General features: G+C 43.9%; 1 protein-coding gene across 1 annotated transcript; it reads right to left on the bottom strand.

The window, feature by feature from the left end:
* Positions 1 to 5,221: 5,221 nt before the first annotated feature.
* Positions 5,222 to 14,300, bottom strand: LOC136580749 (uncharacterized). Its single transcript, XM_066581575.1, has 5 exons — positions 14,082 to 14,300; positions 9,069 to 10,712; positions 8,315 to 8,383; positions 7,445 to 7,521; positions 5,222 to 6,797 (listed from the first exon to the last, which is right to left on the bottom strand). Exons 1-5 carry the CDS (start codon positions 14,140 to 14,142, stop codon positions 6,657 to 6,659), a joined length of 1,992 nt encoding a protein of 663 aa, XP_066437672.1. The 5' UTR covers positions 14,143 to 14,300; the 3' UTR covers positions 5,222 to 6,656.
* Positions 14,301 to 20,435: the final 6,135 nt, after the last annotated feature.

Below are 20,435 nucleotides of genomic sequence, written 5' to 3'. Positions count from 1 at the left end.
GGACCGGCTCACACTGCTCGGTTTTTAATAAAGGTCTACGACGTGGACCAAAAAATTGTGATATGAAGCTGGGGACCCCAGAAACTTTCCTCTCTCCTACTCCCGCAGCAGCCAGCTGTGATTCGCCTGGACCAGGAACTCGGCCTATACCCACACCCTCACTTGGAACTCCGCGTCCTCGCCCGCGTCCACATCCTCTACCCCTACCCCTACCCCTCAGCATGGTGGATTAAGAATCGAGCAGAGACAGAGCGGTGTAAAAATGTTTGTGAATTATTGCTGCGCAGTTGGTGGCTGCCAGCAGTAATATAACGCAAAATGAAGGCAGAGATAAATTATAAGGAAGGCTGCACGCAGGCCTTGCTGTGCACTATGCAGTTTGGATGGATGTGAAGTCCCACAGGCTAAGCAGGCAAATGCACTGGGTCACCGTCAGCCGTAAAAAGGATTTCTTTTTAAAATGTCCTTTTTTTTCGATGCAATGCAGGCTGATGCTATGCAGTGTGTATTGCACTTTCAATCTATGGGTGTCAGACACACCGTGCACTTGTGTAAAAAATTTGTGGTTTCTTGGCGTAAACTTGGAGACAGACAGCGCTGACGTAACGCTAAGCGCGGACAGAAAAATATTTACAGTAAATGAAGGCTGCACGCAGGCCTTGCTGTGCACTATGCAGTTTGGATGGACGTGAAGTCCCACAGGCCACGCAGGCAAATGCACTGGGTCACCGTCAGCCATAAAAAGGATTTATTTTTAAAATTTCCTTTTTTTTTCCGATGCAATGCAGGCTGAGGCTATGCAGTGTGTATTGCACTTTCAATCTATGGGAGTCTGAAACTGTACACTTCTGAGACAGCATGTAACACAGAGCGGTGTAAAAAATTTGTGGTTTCTTAGCATAGACTTAGAGGAGGACAGCGCTGACGTTACACTAACTGCGGACCGAAAAATATTTACATGAAGGCTGCACGCTGGCTCTGTTGTGCAATACTGAGGTACTACAACTCCCAGCAACCATGGAGTTCAATGCACATGGTCACAGGTAGCCCTAAGAAGGACCGTTGGGGTTCTTGTAGACAGGATTCTACACTACCACTGTACCTGCCTGACCAAAACTGCCCCTATACTCAAGTACAGCCTGCAGCCTGAGAACGCTATAGCCTGCACGCCCGATATACATAAAAAAAAAATAGTGCAAAAAGTGCTCACAGCAGCCACAACAGTAGTGCACTAGGTGAGCTGTGGCCCTAAGAAGGACCGTTGGGGTTCTTGTAGAAAGGATTCTACACTACCACTGTCCCTGCCTGACCAATACTGCTCTCATACTCAAGTACAGACTGTAGCCTGAGAACCGTATAGCCTGCACGCACGATATACATTAAAAAAAAAAGTGCAAAAACTGCTCACAGCAGCCACAACAGTAATGCACTAGGTGAGCTGTGGCCCTAAGAAGGACCATTGTGGTTCTTGAAGACGCTAACACTGTCCCTATAGCAGCAGCAGCACTTTCCCTGATCTCTCTTAGGGTGCCTACCCACTGGAGTTTTTCTTTCCCTGCGAAATTCGCAGCATTTTTTTTTCTGAAGAGGTCTATGGGACTTGTAATGTTAAAATGGCGATCGCGCAAAATCGCAATTTACCCAGGATGTGCCAGTGCTACCACTAAGCACTGAGTGAGGAAGGAGTCGTTGCTTGGCGAAGGAAGGCAAAGGAAGCGTGAGTGTGTACCGTTAGAGAGTTGGAGAGAGAAAGAGAATCGCTGAGAGCGGGATCACACAGATAACTACGACTGTGGATTGTCCGGATTGTCCCGAGTATCCTCTCTGTCACACCATCTTCTATGGTTGTATCTGTGCTAATCTACTGTTGAACCATTATTAAGTTACAGTAAACGGACATTACCGACCTTTCCTGGTTTATCCATAAAGTTATCCCTGTGTGTTGACTAAGTTATCTCCTACAACATGTTTCACCACAGAGGACGGAATGGTGACGTCACGAGTGACAAGAAGATTCAAGGTAACCGCTAATTGCCCTTTCCCTGTGACTTGGACAAGACAAAACTCAGACAGGTCCTGATATAACCTCAGGGGAGGAGATGGTAGAGCCATCCTTGACAGAAAACCCTTATCTACCACGCCTTTTCCTCAGTTGTGGATCTGCTCCTTGGATGCTGCAGGAAAGATGGAAATGCTAAAAGAGATATTTAGATGTGTTTATTCACTTGAATGCCATTCAACATACAAGTCAAACAGAACGTCCGTGGGCTGAATCCGGCCCACCACCTCATTTTATGTGGCCAACCAACCATGCAGCAAACTATTAGGCATTCTACTCACCCAGCCTACAGCTCCGGTCCATCAGTGCAGAGTCTGTGACCACTGACCTCTCCTCCCATTGTCCTTGTGCTCCATCCTATATGCCGCACAGACGCTGAGGGAAGAGATCAGAGGGCACAGACTCAGTAATAGTTGCAGCCACCGCCGGACCTGTGTTGCAGATTGGGTGAATGGAATGCCCGTAGGGATGCTAGCAGTCAATTACTACTGTAACTACTATGGGTGTTACTTACTACTACTGGCACCAATATAGGGGACAATATTACTACTAGACCCACCATGGAGGGCACTCTTACTACTGGGGCCATCAATATAGGAGACACTTACTAGTGGAGCCACTATGGGGCAGTCAATATCACTACTGACACAACTATGGGGGATCCTATTACTACTGGGACCACTATGGGGGGGTCATCACTACAATGGCCACTATGGGGGATCCTATTGCTACTGGGGCTAAAATGGGTGGTCAGTATCACTGCTGGGGTCACTATGGGGGACCCTATTACTACTGGAATCACTATGGGAGTCACAATTACTACTGGGGCCACTATGGGTAACACTTACTACGGGGGCCACTATGGGTGTCACTATTATTACTGGAGTCACTATTACTCCTGGGGCCCACTGTGGAGGACATTATTACTACTAGGGCCACTATGGAATCACTATTACTCCTGGTTCCACTATGGGGGCCAATATTACTACTGCTGCCACTATGGGGGTCACTTACTATTGCGGCCACTATGGGGGATGCTATTACTACTGAGGCCACTATGCGGTTCATTATTACCACTGGGGCCACTATGGGGGCTCTATTACTAACAATAATACATGATGTTATAGCAAGCTTTTGGACCTCTCAGGGTCCTTCCTCAGGCCAAATGGAACAAATCTAAAGACGTAAAACACATGTGATCATGTGTATTTACTAAATATATCTTTATATTTGTTCCATTTGACCTGAGGAAGGACCCGGAGAGGTCCGAAAGCTTGCTATAACATCATGCATTTTTGTTAGCCATTAAAAGGCATTATATCTACAGAATCACCTGGTTTCTCGCTCTGAGAACAATCACATTTTAATAAATGCATCTCACTTGCCATCTCCTTTGGCACAATTTGTAATCTAGGAGACCCTCTATTGTCTTTCTTCTGCTTTCAGTGACACCCGTGTGCTACTATTGACCCCCCACATTACTCTATGCTATTTTGACCAATTTCCTGGAGGAGTACAGTGTTCCCCAGATGTTTGGCTGTATTCCTGCTATATTTGGGGGGTTGTGACTGCACTGCTGACCTTCTGGAGGGTAAATTAATGAACCCAACTTTTACTCCCATTGACTTTAATAGGAGTTGGAATCGGCCTTGCTGATTCATGATGATTTTGGTGAACTCGTCCCGATTCCGACACAAACTGATTATTCCACTAATCACTCATCAACATCTGTCGTCTTCCATGAGGAGTGTCTTATGGGCTCCATGCCAATGAGAACTTGTAAAAGCAGAAATCCAGTTGTGTGTACGATGACTTAGACAAGTTTTCACTAACAGTATATTATCCCTCCCTGGTCTGATGCATCAGAACAATGAACAAAAGTCTTAATCTGCGGAACTATGGAGGCAACAAGACAAATCTGAACTGCATTGTTTCTGCACCTTGAAACGTTTTACAAAATCCACTGATGGCGGTCGCAGTGTTATTTATTTTTTATTTCCTAATCTTTATTTGCACTAAATATCAAAGAAATTGATGACATTTTAGTTAAAAATGAATAATTTATTTACATGTTAAACTCACGTTCAAAATGACGAAACAACAGCGACTATAAATGACGAAACAACAGCGACTATAAATGACGAAACAACAGCGACTATAAATGACGGCAACAACTATAAATGACGAAACAACAGCAACTATAAATGACGGCAACGACTATAAATGACGAAACAACAGCGACTATAAATGACGGCAACAACTATAAATGACGAAACAACAGCAACTATAAATGACGGCAACGACTATAAATGACGAAACAACAGTGACTATAAATGACGGCAGAGACTATAAATGATTAGAGATGAGTGAGCGTGCTCGCTAAGGCAAACTACTCGAGCAAGTAGTGCCTTATGTGAGTACCTGCCCGCTCGTCTCAAAAGATTCGGGTGCTGGTGGGGGAGAGCGGTGAGTTGCGGGAGTGAACAGAGAGGAGCAGGGGGGAGAGAGTGAGAGAGAGATCTCCCCCCCGTTCCTCACCGCCGCTCCCCGCCCCCCGCCCCCCGCCGGCTCCCGAATCTTTAGAGACGAGTGGGCAGGTACTCACATAAGGCACTACTCGCTCAAGTAGTTTGCCCTAGCGAGTACGCTCGCTCATCTCTACTGATGATGCAAACTGCTGCATCATTAACTGCCTCTTCTCGCTGAGCCAATGGCTCTTGTCAAAATAGCTGTATGTCCTTGTGGGTAGGTTTCCAGCCTGATATCAATATGGGCGTCTTAGGGCTCTTCCCCACCAGACAAAATTGGCAGCAGAATTTGCAGATTTGGCGTGAAATAGACAATAGCTTAATTCTGCCGGCAATTCCACATCAAAATCTGCATTTACACACGTGGATTTTGGTGCGGATTTCCGAAGCATCAATTCCACTGTGCGTTGCAGAACAATTATCTCCCGTGTGAAAGAACCCTTATGAGTCCAGAAATATGAAATCTTACTACAGACACCAGTGTTCAACAAACAAAAAGACATAAATGAGATCTGTATATAGGAACCCTGTCTGCGGAAACACAAATAACAGAGGCGTGACATAATTAGTGGGATATAGCCTGAAGCAGCTGCCCCTTGCCCCCCCCCTCCCCGCCCCTTCCACCATACCCACCAGCCACTACTTATAATACTGCTGTCTTCTCATCGAAGTCAATGGAAGTGCTGCTTATTATACTTTCACGGCCGTCCCCAATGCCGAAGGTGGAATTGTGGAAGTGTAATAGGAAGTTTCAGCTCCCTTTGATTTCATTAGGAGTGAAGTACTCTTTGATGCTTCCGCCTCCAACTATGATGAGAACATCCGGCCCCTCTGCACTGTAGTAGACCTGGCAATCACATGGGATCCCAAGAACAGGTTATCAATAGAATTTACCGGGAAATCTCCTTTCAGACAAGTAAGACTGTGGGTCCCACTAACCTTATCCTTATAGTCCATCCTATGAACCCCCAAGCCCTACTGCATAGCTCCATGTCGATTATGTCTACACTGATGAGATCTGGGAAGGATGAAGCCATTATTTGGAATGTCTTTCACCAGTCAGGATCCAGAGTGGACCTCACGGGGTCATAAATCCTTCCATCCCCGCCCATCGTCACCAGATACAGATCACTGGCGTCTTTCTAATATCGAGGTTATCTTACTGTATTTTCCTTCCCATGATATTCTGGTTTTGCTCTTGCAGATGATACCTGTCAGGTTTTCTCTTCATGCACCAGTTCTGCAGGGCCCAATGGTGGCTCATCATGATAAAGGGACAGAAATATTATAACCTACCACAAAACATCTTATATAGTACAGAACGAGGAACAGATCCCAGTGAAATAAGGACATAGACCATTGGAGAGGGCTGAAAAAGGGCCATCATGGGCTGTTTCCCCTTTTGGTCTTTTCAACCTTTATACTCTCAGCCTCAGAATGACATCTACAGATGTAGCAAATCTTAACTTGACTACAGTAACTTTTTGTGACACATTATCTTAAGCCTCTGAAACATTATGGTTATCGTAACCCAACAGAACCCATTGAAAAGCTATTGAAAAGTAAAATAAACTGCAGCATAAAAAGTTATCTTACAGGAAATCTGTCACCATTTTTACACCTGTTAAATACTGTTTTTAATGTGATAAAACGAGCATTTACATAGTTTTTTTTGTTAACCATCCAGAGTTGAGCATACCTGGAAAATGAAAAGTTTTAGTCACGAATGCTCGGCCTGGAGTGGTTAGCATAGTAACTAGGTGAATGCCCATTACATCACTGTTTATAAGTTATAGGGGTGTAATAAGTGTAAACATGGTGGCAGGTTCCCTTTTAAAGTATTCAGAGTCATTTGTATAGAGCGCAAGAAGCATAACTATAGACATATTACACTGTGGTAAAATACTGGTATCATCTCCTTCTTATTGTGTCGTGTGTAGTGCCAAGAACTTTTGTCCATGAAGACTTTCTGACTGTCGGGGTCCAGCATTCTGTTTCTTGCAGTTCTGTTTTCTCTAGGATCAGCCATGATGTTAGTAACAGCCGCCCGTTGAGACTGATGGTCTTCTCTAGTATTCCCTCAACTCTACTTCTTTGTCAAGGTCTATCACAAAGGATGGTCTTGCCGAATTTGACCAACCATAATGAGTGAAATAGTTGGGAATACTGCTGACAGCGTACGCAGAAGAGGAGCCCCAATATGCTAATATCTGTAAGAAAGATATATTTACATGTAGCATAAAAATATACATTGTATTCTATACTGTACAGTTATCCGATCAAAGACATCCCTGTCATCTCCAGAATAGGGTGATCCTCCTCAACAAGACAGTTTCATGAGGAGAAGTAATACAGAGATGCAGTCCAACATGAGCGTTATATGGAAGACACACAAATGGTTGTATGAAGCAATAGCACTAGAGATGAACGAGTGTACTTGCTAAGGCAAACTACTCGAGCGAGTAGTGCCTTATGCGAGTACCTGCCCACTCTAAAGATTCGGGTGCCGGCGGGGGTGAGCGGTGAGTTGCGGGAGTGAGCAGTGGGGAGCGGGGGGGGGGGGGGGAGAGTGAGAGATCTCCCCCCCGCTCCCCGCCCCGCGGCAGCACCCGAATCTTTAGAGATGAGCGGGCAGGTACTCGCATGAGGCACTACTCGCTCGAGTAGTTTGCCTTAGCGAGTACGCTTGCTTATCTGTAAATAGCACACATGCTCAGCCCCCACTTTCACATTCTAGTGATTGGTGGGCGTCCCATTGCTTATACAGTTGGCACTATACAAATAAAGATTATTATTCTTATTATTATTATACCCCCTCTATGGTTAGACAAAACACCACTTATATAGATGTACTTACCGCATATAATAGACAGGCAATGAGGACGGCACCCAATATGGAGGCCAGTGCAATAAGAATAATTCCCCAGTACGGAACTACAAGACAGAAAACACTCTGTAATGTTGTACATATCAGAGAATCAGAACATTATATACCTATTGTATATACTAATCCTACGTTATGATAGGGCAGCAGCAGTCTGATCATGGAAAAGAGATCAGCTTACAATATACATTATAATCTACAGTACCCAGCAATCCTCTAAGCATATACAGAGGAACACAGAGGTTCTCAGAGACTCACGCAAAACATGAGAAAACTATTCTGGCATCTCCCAACGCATTATATAGTGGAGGGGCGTTCCATGCATACTCTGAACTGTTAGGAAAGTTTATTCTTAAATAGAATTGTGAATCTTCAGGCAAATGGATCATCAAAAATGTATTTTTATTTTTGCTGCTGCATTTTTATATAACTAATCAGATAAATAATTTTTTTTGGAAAACTTCCAGTCACTGGAGCAGCTTGTCAGCTTTGCAGTATAGACTTGTTCTCAATGAGCAGAGTCATCTCATTGTCATTAGATGATGAGTCAATGAAAGCTCTATTCTACTCCTGGAGGCACAGATAATACAAGATAATGATAGTATGCTCCCTGGGCTTACAGGAGGGGTCTGTGCTACATCACTTCCTAGAGACTGTAATAATCTATGGCATTTCTCTGCTACTTGACTCTGATTCCCTTCAATGGCCATAAAGCACAAAAAGCCTGCTACACGGTCATGCCTGAAGGGTTTATCTACAAAATGGTCACTCACAACAATTCTCTTCTACAGACTTACATATAACTACTGAAGCTGAAATCACCTTAAAATATGAGCTACTTACCTGCAGATTGGTCGGAGGTTGTTTGGGTGGAGGTGATAGTACTTAGGGTTGATGAACCTTCATTGGAATCTATTGAGATAAAATACATGTGAAATGTTTTATAATAGTGCAGAAAAAAAGACATCCTAGTAAGTCAGTAGTCTCCAATGTTGCGTTCTAAGGGAGGAGCCAAGAAATGATCACAACTAAAAGTACATTGGAAATCAATATGTAAAAAACAAATTGCCCGAGGTGGGAATCTTCTGTGCCAGCACAGGGCGGAAAATTTGTACTCAACTCCTGCACTTTCACATCACCAATTTGGGTGGGAGGAGGGCCACCTTTTTAACTTTTGCCTCTTGTATAATGTGATGTGCAGTGTTGAGTGAACCGAACTAGTAGAACCTGTTTCAAGTCAAACTTTGCTAAAAGTTCAGTTCGGCATGAACCCAAACCAAGCTTTTGGCAATGTTCTACCAGAAACAGGGTTCTACTGGCTTAGTTCTCTCAACACTAGTTCTGAATACTGGTGTATAATACTGTCTAAGAGCCTTAAACGTCTTGTATAATGCACTCAGAGTGACTGGCATATACTCTCAGACAGGGCTTTTATGGCTCTTGGACGGTGCTATACACCAGTTTTAGGGGTTTTGTTGAACTTCCGATTCGGTTCAAACTAGTTTAGACTGACCTGAGAATTTTGCAAAAGTTCACTCCTCACTAACACTGAGGATAGAGCAAGAAATGAAATAGAATGAATACTTTGGTCACTTACTAGTAACTACTGGTGAAGAGCTTGTTCCAGTAGTATTATCTTTAATAGTTGTGGTGCCACTTGTAGCTGCGTTAGTTGGCCTTGATATAGAAGTGGTGGATCCAGTCAGGGCTGTAAAATTACGGCCTCCAATAGGACTAATGGAAGTTCTGGATCCAGGTGAGGTGGTGAGGCTTATGGTGGTAGCAGCTGAATTTAGTGAAGTTGCAGTACTTGTAACTGTAGCCATGTTCCCTGTTGAGCTTAATGCAGTTGATCCTGAAGTTGCAGTACTTGTAGTACTTAGTCCAGATGTGTTGGAGATACTGTTAGCAGTCCTGGAAAGAGTGGATATAGTTGCAGCCATAGTGCTGTTATTATCGGTAGTAGGTACTGCTGAAGACGTAACAGCGATATTCTCACTAACCGGGGAGCTTGTGTTGTTAGAAACAGCGCCCCCCGCCATTGTGAAGACTGTAGTGGTAGTACTATTAGTAATAGCAGGAGGAGTGGATCCAGACAATGTGGTAGTGATTGTGGTCCCAGTGGCAGCAGATTCTGTAGTAGTGCTGGTATTTGTACTAACAGTTATTGCTGCAGGACTCGTTCCGATTACATTACCAGCAGAATTGGGGGTTGTTTTGGTTGTGCTAATATCAGTGACGTTTGATGTAGAAGAGTTACTGATGGTAGTACCAGCTGTAACTGCTTGTGTAACGGAGGATGTTGCTGCAGAAGTTAATTCTGTATTAGAGGGTAGAGAATTGGTTGATGTGTTAGTAATAGGTAGAAAAATAGTGGATGATGAAGAAATGGTTGTTCCTGTATTTGTTGTTGCATTGGAACCGGTTGATGTTCCATTTGAAGTGGGTGCTGCAGTGATTGATGTGCTAGATACACTAGGAACAGTTTCATTAGTGATGGATATTACTGACACAGTTGATCCAGTTGATGCTGTTCCAGTAATGGACGACGCAGTGGTTAAAGGTAGTATAGTACTGGTTATTATTGAAGCAGATGAGCCAGTACTTGTTGGTGTGGTTAAACTTACTGAAGAACTAGTAGAAATGGGTGTTATTATAACATTGGTTGATGCATTAGTATTTAACTGAGTAATAGCTGTTGTTGGTGAAGCAGTTGAATAAGTACTTGTAGGTGTGGTTGTACTGGATGATGTTGATGTGCCTATGATTGACAATGAACTAGCCAAGCTGGTGGTTGATGTAGTGGCTGAACCCTGAGGATCCCTAGTTGATGTTGAAGCAGTTGAGTTTGGTGAGTTTGTACTTACTGATGAACTAGTTGAAGTGGGTGTTGTGACAGCGGTTGATGTAGTGTTTATAGGTTGAGTATCAACAGCTGTTGTTGAAACGGTTGAACTTGGAGGGGTTGTACTTGTTGAAGAGCTTGCTGAAATGGATGTTATACTGATTGGCGTAGTGGTTGACGTCAGAGCAGTACTAGATGATGTTAAAACAGTTGAACTACTACTTATAGGTGAGCCTGTACTTGCTGAAGAATTAGCTGAAGTTGGTGTTACAACAGTGGTTGATAAAGTGGTTAAAGGCTGAGTAATGTTGGTTGTTGTAGAAGGAGTTGATTCAGCACTAGTTGGTGTAGTCGTATTTGTTGCAGTGGTTACACTTGTCGGTGCGGTTGTACTTGCTGGAAAAAAAACAACATAGAATTAGTAAAAACTCTAATAGATATTTAAATATTGTCACAGTGTCATCCCATGCAATAGAGTCAAATCATAAAGTGTTTCTTCTCTTAATCATTCATTGTAGACTTCAGCACAATATACATCATCCTACCAAAAGTAGCCGATCACCGGGACAAGAATCACAAGTAGTTTTTATTTCCATATGTTAAGGGTTTCTTCACACGTCCGTGTTTGCGTAGGCATTTGCGCATACAAAATCTGAACGCGCTAAACACAGAGAATAGAATCCATTGATTTCAATGGGTATGTCCACATAAGAGTGTTTTGCATTTCGTGTGCGTAGGAAAAAGTAGGACCTGCACTATCTTCTTGCGTTTTGCGCAGCAAAAGTCTCAGAGAAGCCTATGGGAGGTGTGAAAATATGTAAGGGAAATGGTGGGACACTGCGCAAAATGCATGCAAAAGAAGACATCTGGATCTCACTAGGCTTTAAACAGCCATTACATTTACGGAAAAGGTATGTCACTTGCGTTTGTGAACTCGCAATAAGTATAGTACTATGTACAGACACGTGTTCAACATACAGATTATGTACCCCTTCAAACCATTATTTTGCCAGCGCCTGTACCATGGGCAAAATAAAGGCTTTTTAACCTTTTCACATATGTGGTCCTATGCTGCCTTTCATGCATAATTCGTTGGTATGTTGGTGGGAACCGTGGATCCAGTCCCATTGAGGCGAGCATCTTTTTCCGGTTACTCTGCCATATCTTGGTATAGTGGTGATTGCTGCTGATCTTTCTTTTTTCCTTGATTCCCCTTCAAACCGTGTTCATGGGCAAATACGCTGCGTTGTGGCGAGTGTGAAGCTGCCCTAATACTTAGTGGGGATACTTTGGCCCTAATGACATCAGATACTTTCTACTAATGTCTGATACACTTCAAATAAAATTTCTCTCCATTGATCCTGCAAATATTCACCGAATTCCCTTAAAAAAAGATATATTGGCCCATCTGCAATGTTGTAAGGAGTGTCATTGGACAGTTGAGCAATGGAAGAATGTTCTATGGAGTGTTGAATCACGCTACTCCATCTTTTGATCAAATGGATATATGGGAGCATGGATGATTCCTGGGGGAATGCCTTTTGTCGGAGTATGTTGTGTCCACAGTTCCATATGGCGGAGGTTCTGCTATGGTCTGGGGATGTGTTAGATGGCATGATGGTCTTGGTCTGTTGGGTGTAATGACAAGTGCCATGAACACAGAGGTGTATCCTGACATTTTTTACAATAATGTGCTGCCGACAATGTGGTAATACTCTGGAAATGTTCGGCCATACTTCCAACAAGACAACGCGCCTTGTCTCAAATCCAATACTGCTTTACATTGGTGCAAGGATATGGATGTTCCATGATTGGACCGGCTACATAGAGTCCCGACCTGAACCGCACTGAACATCTATGAACTGGAACATTGGGTCAGGAAATATGAACAGCATTTATCTTCTCTTAGAGAACTCACCAGACATTTGCAGGATGAATGGAGGGAAATATCAGCTGAAGTGTGTCAGACGTTAATAGAAAGTATGCCATTGAGAGTATCTGATGTAATTACTGTCAAAAGAGACCCCACTAAGTATTAATACATGCAAATAAACACTACTTGTGAATCCTATGCAGGGGTCCAATTACTTTTGATAGGATGGTGTATAGTAATAACAGGCACCACCCTATAACATAATGGTTACAGTGTGCTCCGTGACCATGTAGATAGAACACTTCCTTTTTTGTCATTTTAGATTTCAACCGTCTAATCTGACATTTGCTGTGCGCCAATCTTTGTGTAATAGTTGTATAACCAGGACTGAAGCACTAGGAGCGGCTGCAGACTAAGGTAAGAATGGCAGGTAGCACAGGTGCGGCAGTGATACCCGTCCAAGTGTAACGGAGAAAGAACTTTCTGCACCATGAGCGGGTGATGGACAGGAGAGAACAGTGCTGCAGATATCCGGAAGAGGAGAAAGGAGTGTGACTGCAGGGATGGGACGGGCGGGTGAACATCTGCCAAGCTCTAACAGCAGCAGTAAGTTCAGCCGTGCAGTCAGCGGGTCGGATATGGTGCGATGTCTCCTACGGTATTAATATATGGCCGGACAGTGATCGCCACTGCTGCCTTTTAGTGCTGGAGTCCTGGGAATGTGAGATGTGATTCTGTAAGAGCTCCTACGCACTTGCGTATTTTTTTTGCGTTTTTTTTAACCCTTTCCAATCCACTGTCTGATGCTTAAAGACATTCTGATTGAAGGCTGCACCTGATGTGAGAAGGCACATGGAGCTGCTGGGATGTGTTGAAAAAATGACAAAGTGTGCGCCTCTTCATGTATTACGCATGCTATGCGCTGGGCCAAATCATACTAAACCCGGCATCTAGTAAATCCCCCCCCCCCCCCCCAATGTTTTTAGGCATATTCTTTTGCAGTTGACGAATATTTTGAAATCCAATTGATTTTTGTGTCAAAAATCGACACAAAAGATGAAAAAACAACAGTGAACACATTTTTTTCTGCAATGTGAATTTTAAATATATGTAGGGACAAACATGAATTTTAAATATATGTAGGGACGACGTATTTTAGAGCGGAATATGCGACAAAGTATGCCCAAAAATACATTATTTATTTAAGCAGACGAGCGCACGAGCAAATACGCTCACTGCAAGTCAAAACTCTTTTTTTCCTACTGTTTAAATTTCACACTATCGGGTGCGGTAAAAAAAAAAAAAAATTAAATGTATGTCACGTCCAATTTTTTCTTGTGCGTAGCATTTTTTCCTGCAAGAATCGCGCTAGTGAAAACTAAACCAGTGAAATCAATACTTGCGTTTTGTCACATTTTGCGGCCATGATTTTCAAGTCCGCAAAACCTGACAAAATCACCTTCATTTTTTAAGCCCTCAGGATAACTTTTCATTTATTCTGCGCTGTAAACTCCGTAAAAAAAAAAAACTAATGGCAGAATTTCTGGGCTTTTTCCAAAATAAAAATGTATAGAGTGAAACAATTCATTATTAGTACGCCAAAGTGATACGATTATAAAATACACCTCATCCCACAAAAATATAGTATGGGGTATATAATTCCATCAGATCACGTAATACTCTCCACCGTTATATCATCATTGGTCTTACATGTTTATCATGTCCCGACACGAGAGATTACAGAACGAGTGTAACTACAAGACCCCCCACCCCTCCACCCAATCGCCCCCACTAGTTTACAACTTATTCTTCTGTGCTGAAAATGCAAAAACAAATCTAAAGTATGAAGAAAGTTTTGGGATGTTTTTTCATCATCCAGTTTTGTCTTTTACCTGAACATCCAAAAACTGCTAGAAGAACCCCGAGAAGAAGGCAGAGCTGTGACGTCCTCATGATGTGGTGTTCTTCAGTTACTAGTGCGACGGCGGCCACATATCAGGATGACGGCTCGCTGTGGGGGTTTTATGTGGAGTCGGTGACAACCCCTGTGTGTCATTGTGAGAGGCGACACCCTGAGATGCTCAGTTGTTCAATTCTATAGTATTTCTTCATCTCTGAGCTCTTCCTGCGTCGCGTCGGCTGACACATCCCACAAATATGCACTTCACATCGAATAATTGCGTGAAGAGGGCATGAAGGCGACTGACGTGCTGCTCGGAGACAAATCATTCAGGTATGTGAAGGTGAGGTGCGGCCCGTGTCACTAAAATAAGGAGATCAGGAGCAAAAATGCAAGAGGCTAAAACTAGCAGCAGATGAAGACGTCACTAATCCCCACCGAAATACCCCAAACCATGACTAAAAACTGTAGAGGCGGCTCCTGATCCTCGTCGTTCCCCACAGAGGACTCTGCATTCATTCCATCATTGTTTAAAGGGATTATCCGAGTTGTAGTTTTTCTACAAGAACATGTTCCCCATGCAGTAAGATAACAGTCATATACTCACCTCTCCCGACTCCCCGCTGTGCCCACCACCGCCACTATGGATTTCCCCTGAGTGCTGTGCTCTGTTCTTGGCTGCAGCTGCCTGTGGCATCCCATACACAGTCTGACTGCAAACACACCCCAAGGATGGAGGACCAAGCAGCATTGTGGGACATGCAGGGAGCCAGGAGAGGTGAGTATATGACCGTTTGTTATGCTACTGCATGGAGAACATGTTTTTTACAGAAAAAAAATCAAAGACAATCCCTTTTAAGGGGTTCTCCACTTTTTAGCTGTTAATAATTTACCCTCATGATAGGTCATCAATAGATCAGCGGTGTCTGCCTGAGCTGTAGCAATGTGTGTGGCGCTGTCAGCTTCCTACACACTGACAACAGCCCGGCAGACTGCTGATTTCCAGGGGTCCTGAGCAGAGGCGGATTAAGGAGACCAAAGGAGCACTTCATACAATTTGGGCTCCCCACAATTGTCTGGCTGCAAATTTTAGCCAGAGGTAAGCAAGCAGCACTGTCCCATGAGCAGTGGCACATCCTGTACCAGGTGTAACATAAACTTCTTGCTCTAGAACCAAGTTCATTCCATTAATATACAGCACCACAAGCAAATTCAGTACATACATACAGCACCAGATGGGAGCTCATAACATAAATACAGCGCCAGGACCAAGCTCATACCGTAATTGTGGAATGAGAAAAATGTTATGCCACACCTTGCTTCTGAATAAATGTATGCCCCATGCCTGACACTGTGCTCCTGGATGTATGTCCCTTAAATAAAAGTGCCCCCAAACGGTGCCTCTAAATAAATGTATGTCCAACACCATGACCTTCAATAAAATATACCCCATACTGTATCTCTAGAATAAGAAAATATCCCCCTGAATGACAGTATGCCCCACAATGTGCTCCCTGAATAAAATTTGAATCATACTGTGCTCCTAAACAGTGATAGTGAATATAGTGCAATTACCTCCAGTGATCACAGATGATGTCCCGACTAAGATTTCTAGCAGCAACAATTTGTCTCTGAACAGTCTTCTTAGGGCTTCTTTACACTGCGTTTTTACGTCAGCCCGCCAGCTCCATAAAAACACGTAAACAGACACACAAATCTAACGTTTGTGCACCCATTCAGATGGCATGGGCCCAGTGCAAATACACCGAGGCCGTCATGCCGCTGCCCTTCCCTCCCTCTCGCCGGCTCACCTCCTCTCTCCTCCCCGCTGGCTGTTTGCAATAGGAGGGGGCGGAGCTAAGCTCCCGCCCTCTCCCCGGCCCTTTTCCACAGCAAGTGATGGGAGGAGGCGGGGCAGGGCTGTGCTTAGCACCGCCCTGTCCCACCCCCTCTAATTGCAAACAGCTGGAGGGAAGGAGAGGAGAGAGGGAGAGTTTAGCAGTCACGTGGCTAAACTCCCTCCCACCTCCCTTCTCCAGCCGCTGTCATTGGCCCCCATAGGAGTCAATGCAGTGGCCGACATATTCTGGCTGGGAAGAGAGTTCCAGGACTATCTTTTCGGCCAGATGTAAAAGCACCTGGCGCTATATTGGCTGGACGGGCGCTTTTACACTGCGGGAATATGGCCATGTGATCTGATGCATTGGAATCCAATGCATTAGATCATAGCATATATTGGCCAGTTGTGAAAATGGCGGCCAATATACACTTGTGTGAAAGAGCCTTTATCCTGTCGCTATCACCAAAGCTCTTTACAGGGATACACATAGAGTCTGTTTTTTGCACCACAAATTGTCCCCACCACAAGAAGTAACACCTCCTTTGCAGACACACCAATTACACCCCCTTAAGTCCTCACATAGTAATATTTCCCCTTTTTGCCCCTATGGTAATAATATCTCCTCTGTGTACCGATAAAGTAATAGTGCCCCTATAAAGCAATTGTGCTCTTTCTGTGGTCAAAGAAAGTAGTTATATCCGCTATGTGCCCCCCCCCCCCCCAAAAAAAAAACAACAAAAAAAAGCAGTGTCCCTTATATCACAACCTAGAGAGTAATTGTGTCCCTTGTGTAGCACCCTGAAATTTAACTGTGACTCTTCTGTAGACTCCCCATGAATTAACTGTCGGTAGTGCCCAGAAAGTACTGAGAGTGTGTCCTCTGTGGCCAAGAGAAAGTAATTGTACTCTTTGCACAAATCCCTTCTTCCTCCTACACTGCCCCCTAAAGAACAAATCAACCTGCCATGAACAGTGCTGACACTCACAGCTCATTTAATAATGCTGCTGCAATGTGCAACAAGCAGGAAGAGGCCTGCACTCTCTGAGCAGTTTCTAAAGGATGGCTGAGGGGCTGTGTCATGGTGGTGATGAGTGCAGTGCACTCTATGTAATCTTGTGCACAGATGAACAGGATATGGACGACTAATCAAATTAGATGAACATGACACCAGTGCCTGATTTAAAGGATTTTGGTAGAGAAATACGTCTAGTACACATATTTGAATAAACTGCAGGCACACCATTTACTGTTGAACATGGCAGTCTGCAAGAATATTAAACAGTAGAACTTGCATATACACAGTTTAAACCTTGATAGATGGATAATCAGGCCCTGGGGAGGAATCAGCTGAGATATGGGGAAACTATAGACTGTGGCAATTACAGACCTGCAGTAATAGCAGAGGTATTGCTTTGCATTCAACAAATAACGTTGCTCCACAGTTCAGTTTAGTACAACACAAGTTAACCTTCTACGCTCTCTCTATTTGCATTTAGATGTTACTCAGTAGAATTCCAACAGTCTTAGTTTTCTGAGGGTATTCTCTTGAAGGTTAGTCTGCAGTTAATGAAGTTGATTAAAGATGGTCCTCTTTCACTTTCCCTGGTCTTAGAATCATAGAATGGTAGAGTTGGAAGGGACCTCCAGGATCATAGGGTGCAACCACCTGATCAGGGCAAGATACACTTAATTCAGTCTTACTGTTCACTTAGGATTCAGTCTTACTGTTAACAGGGTCTCATGTAACTCACTGTTGTGTGGATGAGTCTCAAACTGTTGTGTGGGTAGCCACACAACAGTTTGGGACTCAGTCCTGTAAAACCTAGCTATGTGCTCGTAGGCGACATAGTAAGTGCTGTACGTCAGACAGACCCTATCTTTCCCCTTCACTGTTCCCTCTAACTTCTCCTTCATTTTCTGCCTTCTCTCCTGCACTTTCTCTCTAAACTCCTGCCAACATGCTGCCTCACCCTGCTATTTTCCCGCTCTTGGCTCCCACCCATCCCCCTCTACCAATCAGTAATAGCATAACAGCCAGCCAATCAGTAGCCAGCTGTTGCCAAGTAGTGAGCGTAAGCTTGTGAAAAAAAGGGGAAAGATACGGTCTTTCTACGTACAGCACCTACTATGTCGCCTACAAGCACATAGCTAGGTGTTACAGGACTGATGATTGTGTAGCTTCCCTGTAGGACCTTTTGGGACACTACATTTCCCCCCCTACTTAAAACACAGCTGTCCCCAGTAAGTACTGAGATCTGAGGGACGGATAAATTTACCTACAGGGATACGTGACAGCACATTATTTTAGGAATTAGAGAGCTTGCAAATATTTTTAGGCAATACATTGAGCTAAGACAGAATCCTAGATTTCCAGCTAGCTATGGGGTCCTTACATTATTCTTCTCCCAACATTCAGATTCAGTTTTTGCATAAATATATCAATGCAGTAAATGACATTTTAAAAAGCATGCACTGTACAGTAGGCAACCTGTAAGGTAAGGAATTCACGGGTTCCCACTGCTAGGGGGTGGAGGGCTGGCTGCTGACCTAGGACATGATGGAACATGGGGTAGATGTCAATGTCGGTGAAGGTGGTGCTAATGGTGGCGGCTCAACTTCTGTTCTCTTTCTTACTCCTGGCTCTATAGCCTACAGCCCGATTATCAATTGTGGAGGAGAGTCCTTAAGTAGTTGTGCTACTGTAGTGGCCCAGTACATGCTTTCCTGGCCCCCTCCATAATGTCATACATGTATGTCTTATGTAGATACTCTGTGCAAAACTTTCTGTTATGTGTATTGAACAGCCGCAGCAAGTGAGAGGTTAAGTATTTGTAAAGCCTGGAGACTGTCTGTAAATGTAGCAATTTATGTCCTGTCACGTGGTATGAGAGATTATAAAAGTGAGTATTTGAGAGTGGGAAGGGAGTCCATGTCTTCTGGAGTCGTAGTCAAGAGGTCCAGCTACATGGGGGTACCTTTAGCCCTCATGTAGTGAAGCATGGAAGAGAAGGAGATGTTTTCTCAGCTTGGATGTGCATGTGAGGAGGAAGGAGTGAACCCCACCTAAGCAGAGTGAGAGCAACAGTGAGTGAGTGCTTGTCAAAGCCCAGTGCAGAGGTACTGTCTGCGTGATATTTTCCTACGCGGCCGTCCGGAGCTAGTGGATCACCGAGTAGAGGTACACCCATTTTGTCTTTCACACCCAGCCATCCTGAAGACTGGATCACTGGGTGGGGGTACTCCTAAGTCTATCGTTCACGCACAGGTGTTCTGAAGTCTGGATCACCGTGTGGAGGTACTACTGTTCAAGTATATTAATTTCCTGCACTGTCATTGCTCTAAATTGTGCCTTGTGTTGTTGACATTTGCCAAGTAAAATTTATTTATTTAAGCCCTGACCAATCCCAGGGACCTGATACCTCATATCTGTCTGCATCTCATTTAATTCTCTGCCGGAGTTCAATCTGGTGTGCACCAGAACGGTGGTGTCACCTGTGACAAACTCTTTCTCTGTTCTACCATCTATTGGGCATCCCTATTCTAGGAGTGTCTGAAAGAGGCCCAGTGCTGCCCTGGCTGTATGCATCCCTCCAGCAGGGAGCGTAGTAAGTGCCGCTGTGACAAGCCAACATCTTGCCCTCCCAGCTCCTCAGCATATGCCATGTGTCCAGTGTCACCCTACAGGAAGTTGCACGAGCCTACTGCATGAATAGGGAGAGACATGGAGGAAGGGGCATCGGAAGAGGGATCCAGATGAGGCTGAGTCTTTGTCCTCTGACCCAGGTGCATTTTTCCATGGCAAATGGGTGATTGAAGTTCATGTGACTGTTCATATACGTTGTTTGAGGTTGTTTATGTTCTTAAATTGATCAGAAACATGGAAAACCTTTCAAATGTGCCTCCAAAATAAAGTAAACTTTTACCACCTAGATAAAGTACATACAAGTAATACGGGAACAGCACTCCTCCACAGAACCAATAAGGTAGGACCCACAGATACAGAGCTGCCAGCTACAGCAGGAGTCTGGATCAATAGACTCCACAAAAATGTCATCCAAATTGTAGATATGCTGTAGCAGCAATAATGATGCAGGAGTTATGCCAAAATAGTCTTTATTCCTCTGTGCAACGTTTCGATCATTCAGTGATCTTTGTCAAGCTTCTCAATATCTACAATTTAGATAAAGTACATCATGTGACAAAGAAACAATGTCATAATTACTTGGATGTGTAAAACTTTTGGAGAGTTATTCTCCGTTAGGCCTCGTTCATATGGGCTACAAAATCATCGCTACAAAACGCATGTATGTGAAGCTCATGGTTTCCAAGAGTTTTTTTCAGGCTATAAAACATCTCTCATGTGAAAAAAACCCATTGGAAACCATGAGCTTCACATACATGCGTTTTGTAGCGAGATTTTGTAGCCCGTGTGCAAGAGGCCTTAAAGTGACACATGCCAGATTTCCAAAATATGCCCTGGTTATTAAGACCGGCTTTAACCACTT

This window comes from Eleutherodactylus coqui, chromosome 10, assembly GCF_035609145.1.
Source record: "Eleutherodactylus coqui strain aEleCoq1 chromosome 10, aEleCoq1.hap1, whole genome shotgun sequence".
Classification (NCBI taxonomy): Eukaryota; Metazoa; Chordata; class Amphibia; order Anura; family Eleutherodactylidae; genus Eleutherodactylus; species Eleutherodactylus coqui.
The sequence above is the reverse complement of the archived record's forward strand: the minus strand, read 5'-3'. Positions and strand labels throughout refer to the sequence as shown.

What these genes read in the sequence shown, in the direction of transcription:
- LOC136580749 (XM_066581575.1), bottom strand. Translation starts at nt 14,142, where the DNA reads ATGAGGACGTCACAGCTCTGCCTTCTTCTCGGGGTTCTTCTAGCAGTT. An exon ending in AACCTCCGACCAATCTGCAG is followed by an intron (nt 7,522 to 8,314) that starts GTAAGTAGCTCA and finishes TCTGTCTTGTAG; the next exon opens with TTCCGTACTGGGGAATTATT. An exon ending in TTGCCTGTCTATTATATGCG is followed by an intron (nt 6,798 to 7,444) that starts GTAAGTACATCT and finishes TCTTTCTTACAG; the next exon opens with ATATTAGCATATTGGGGCTC.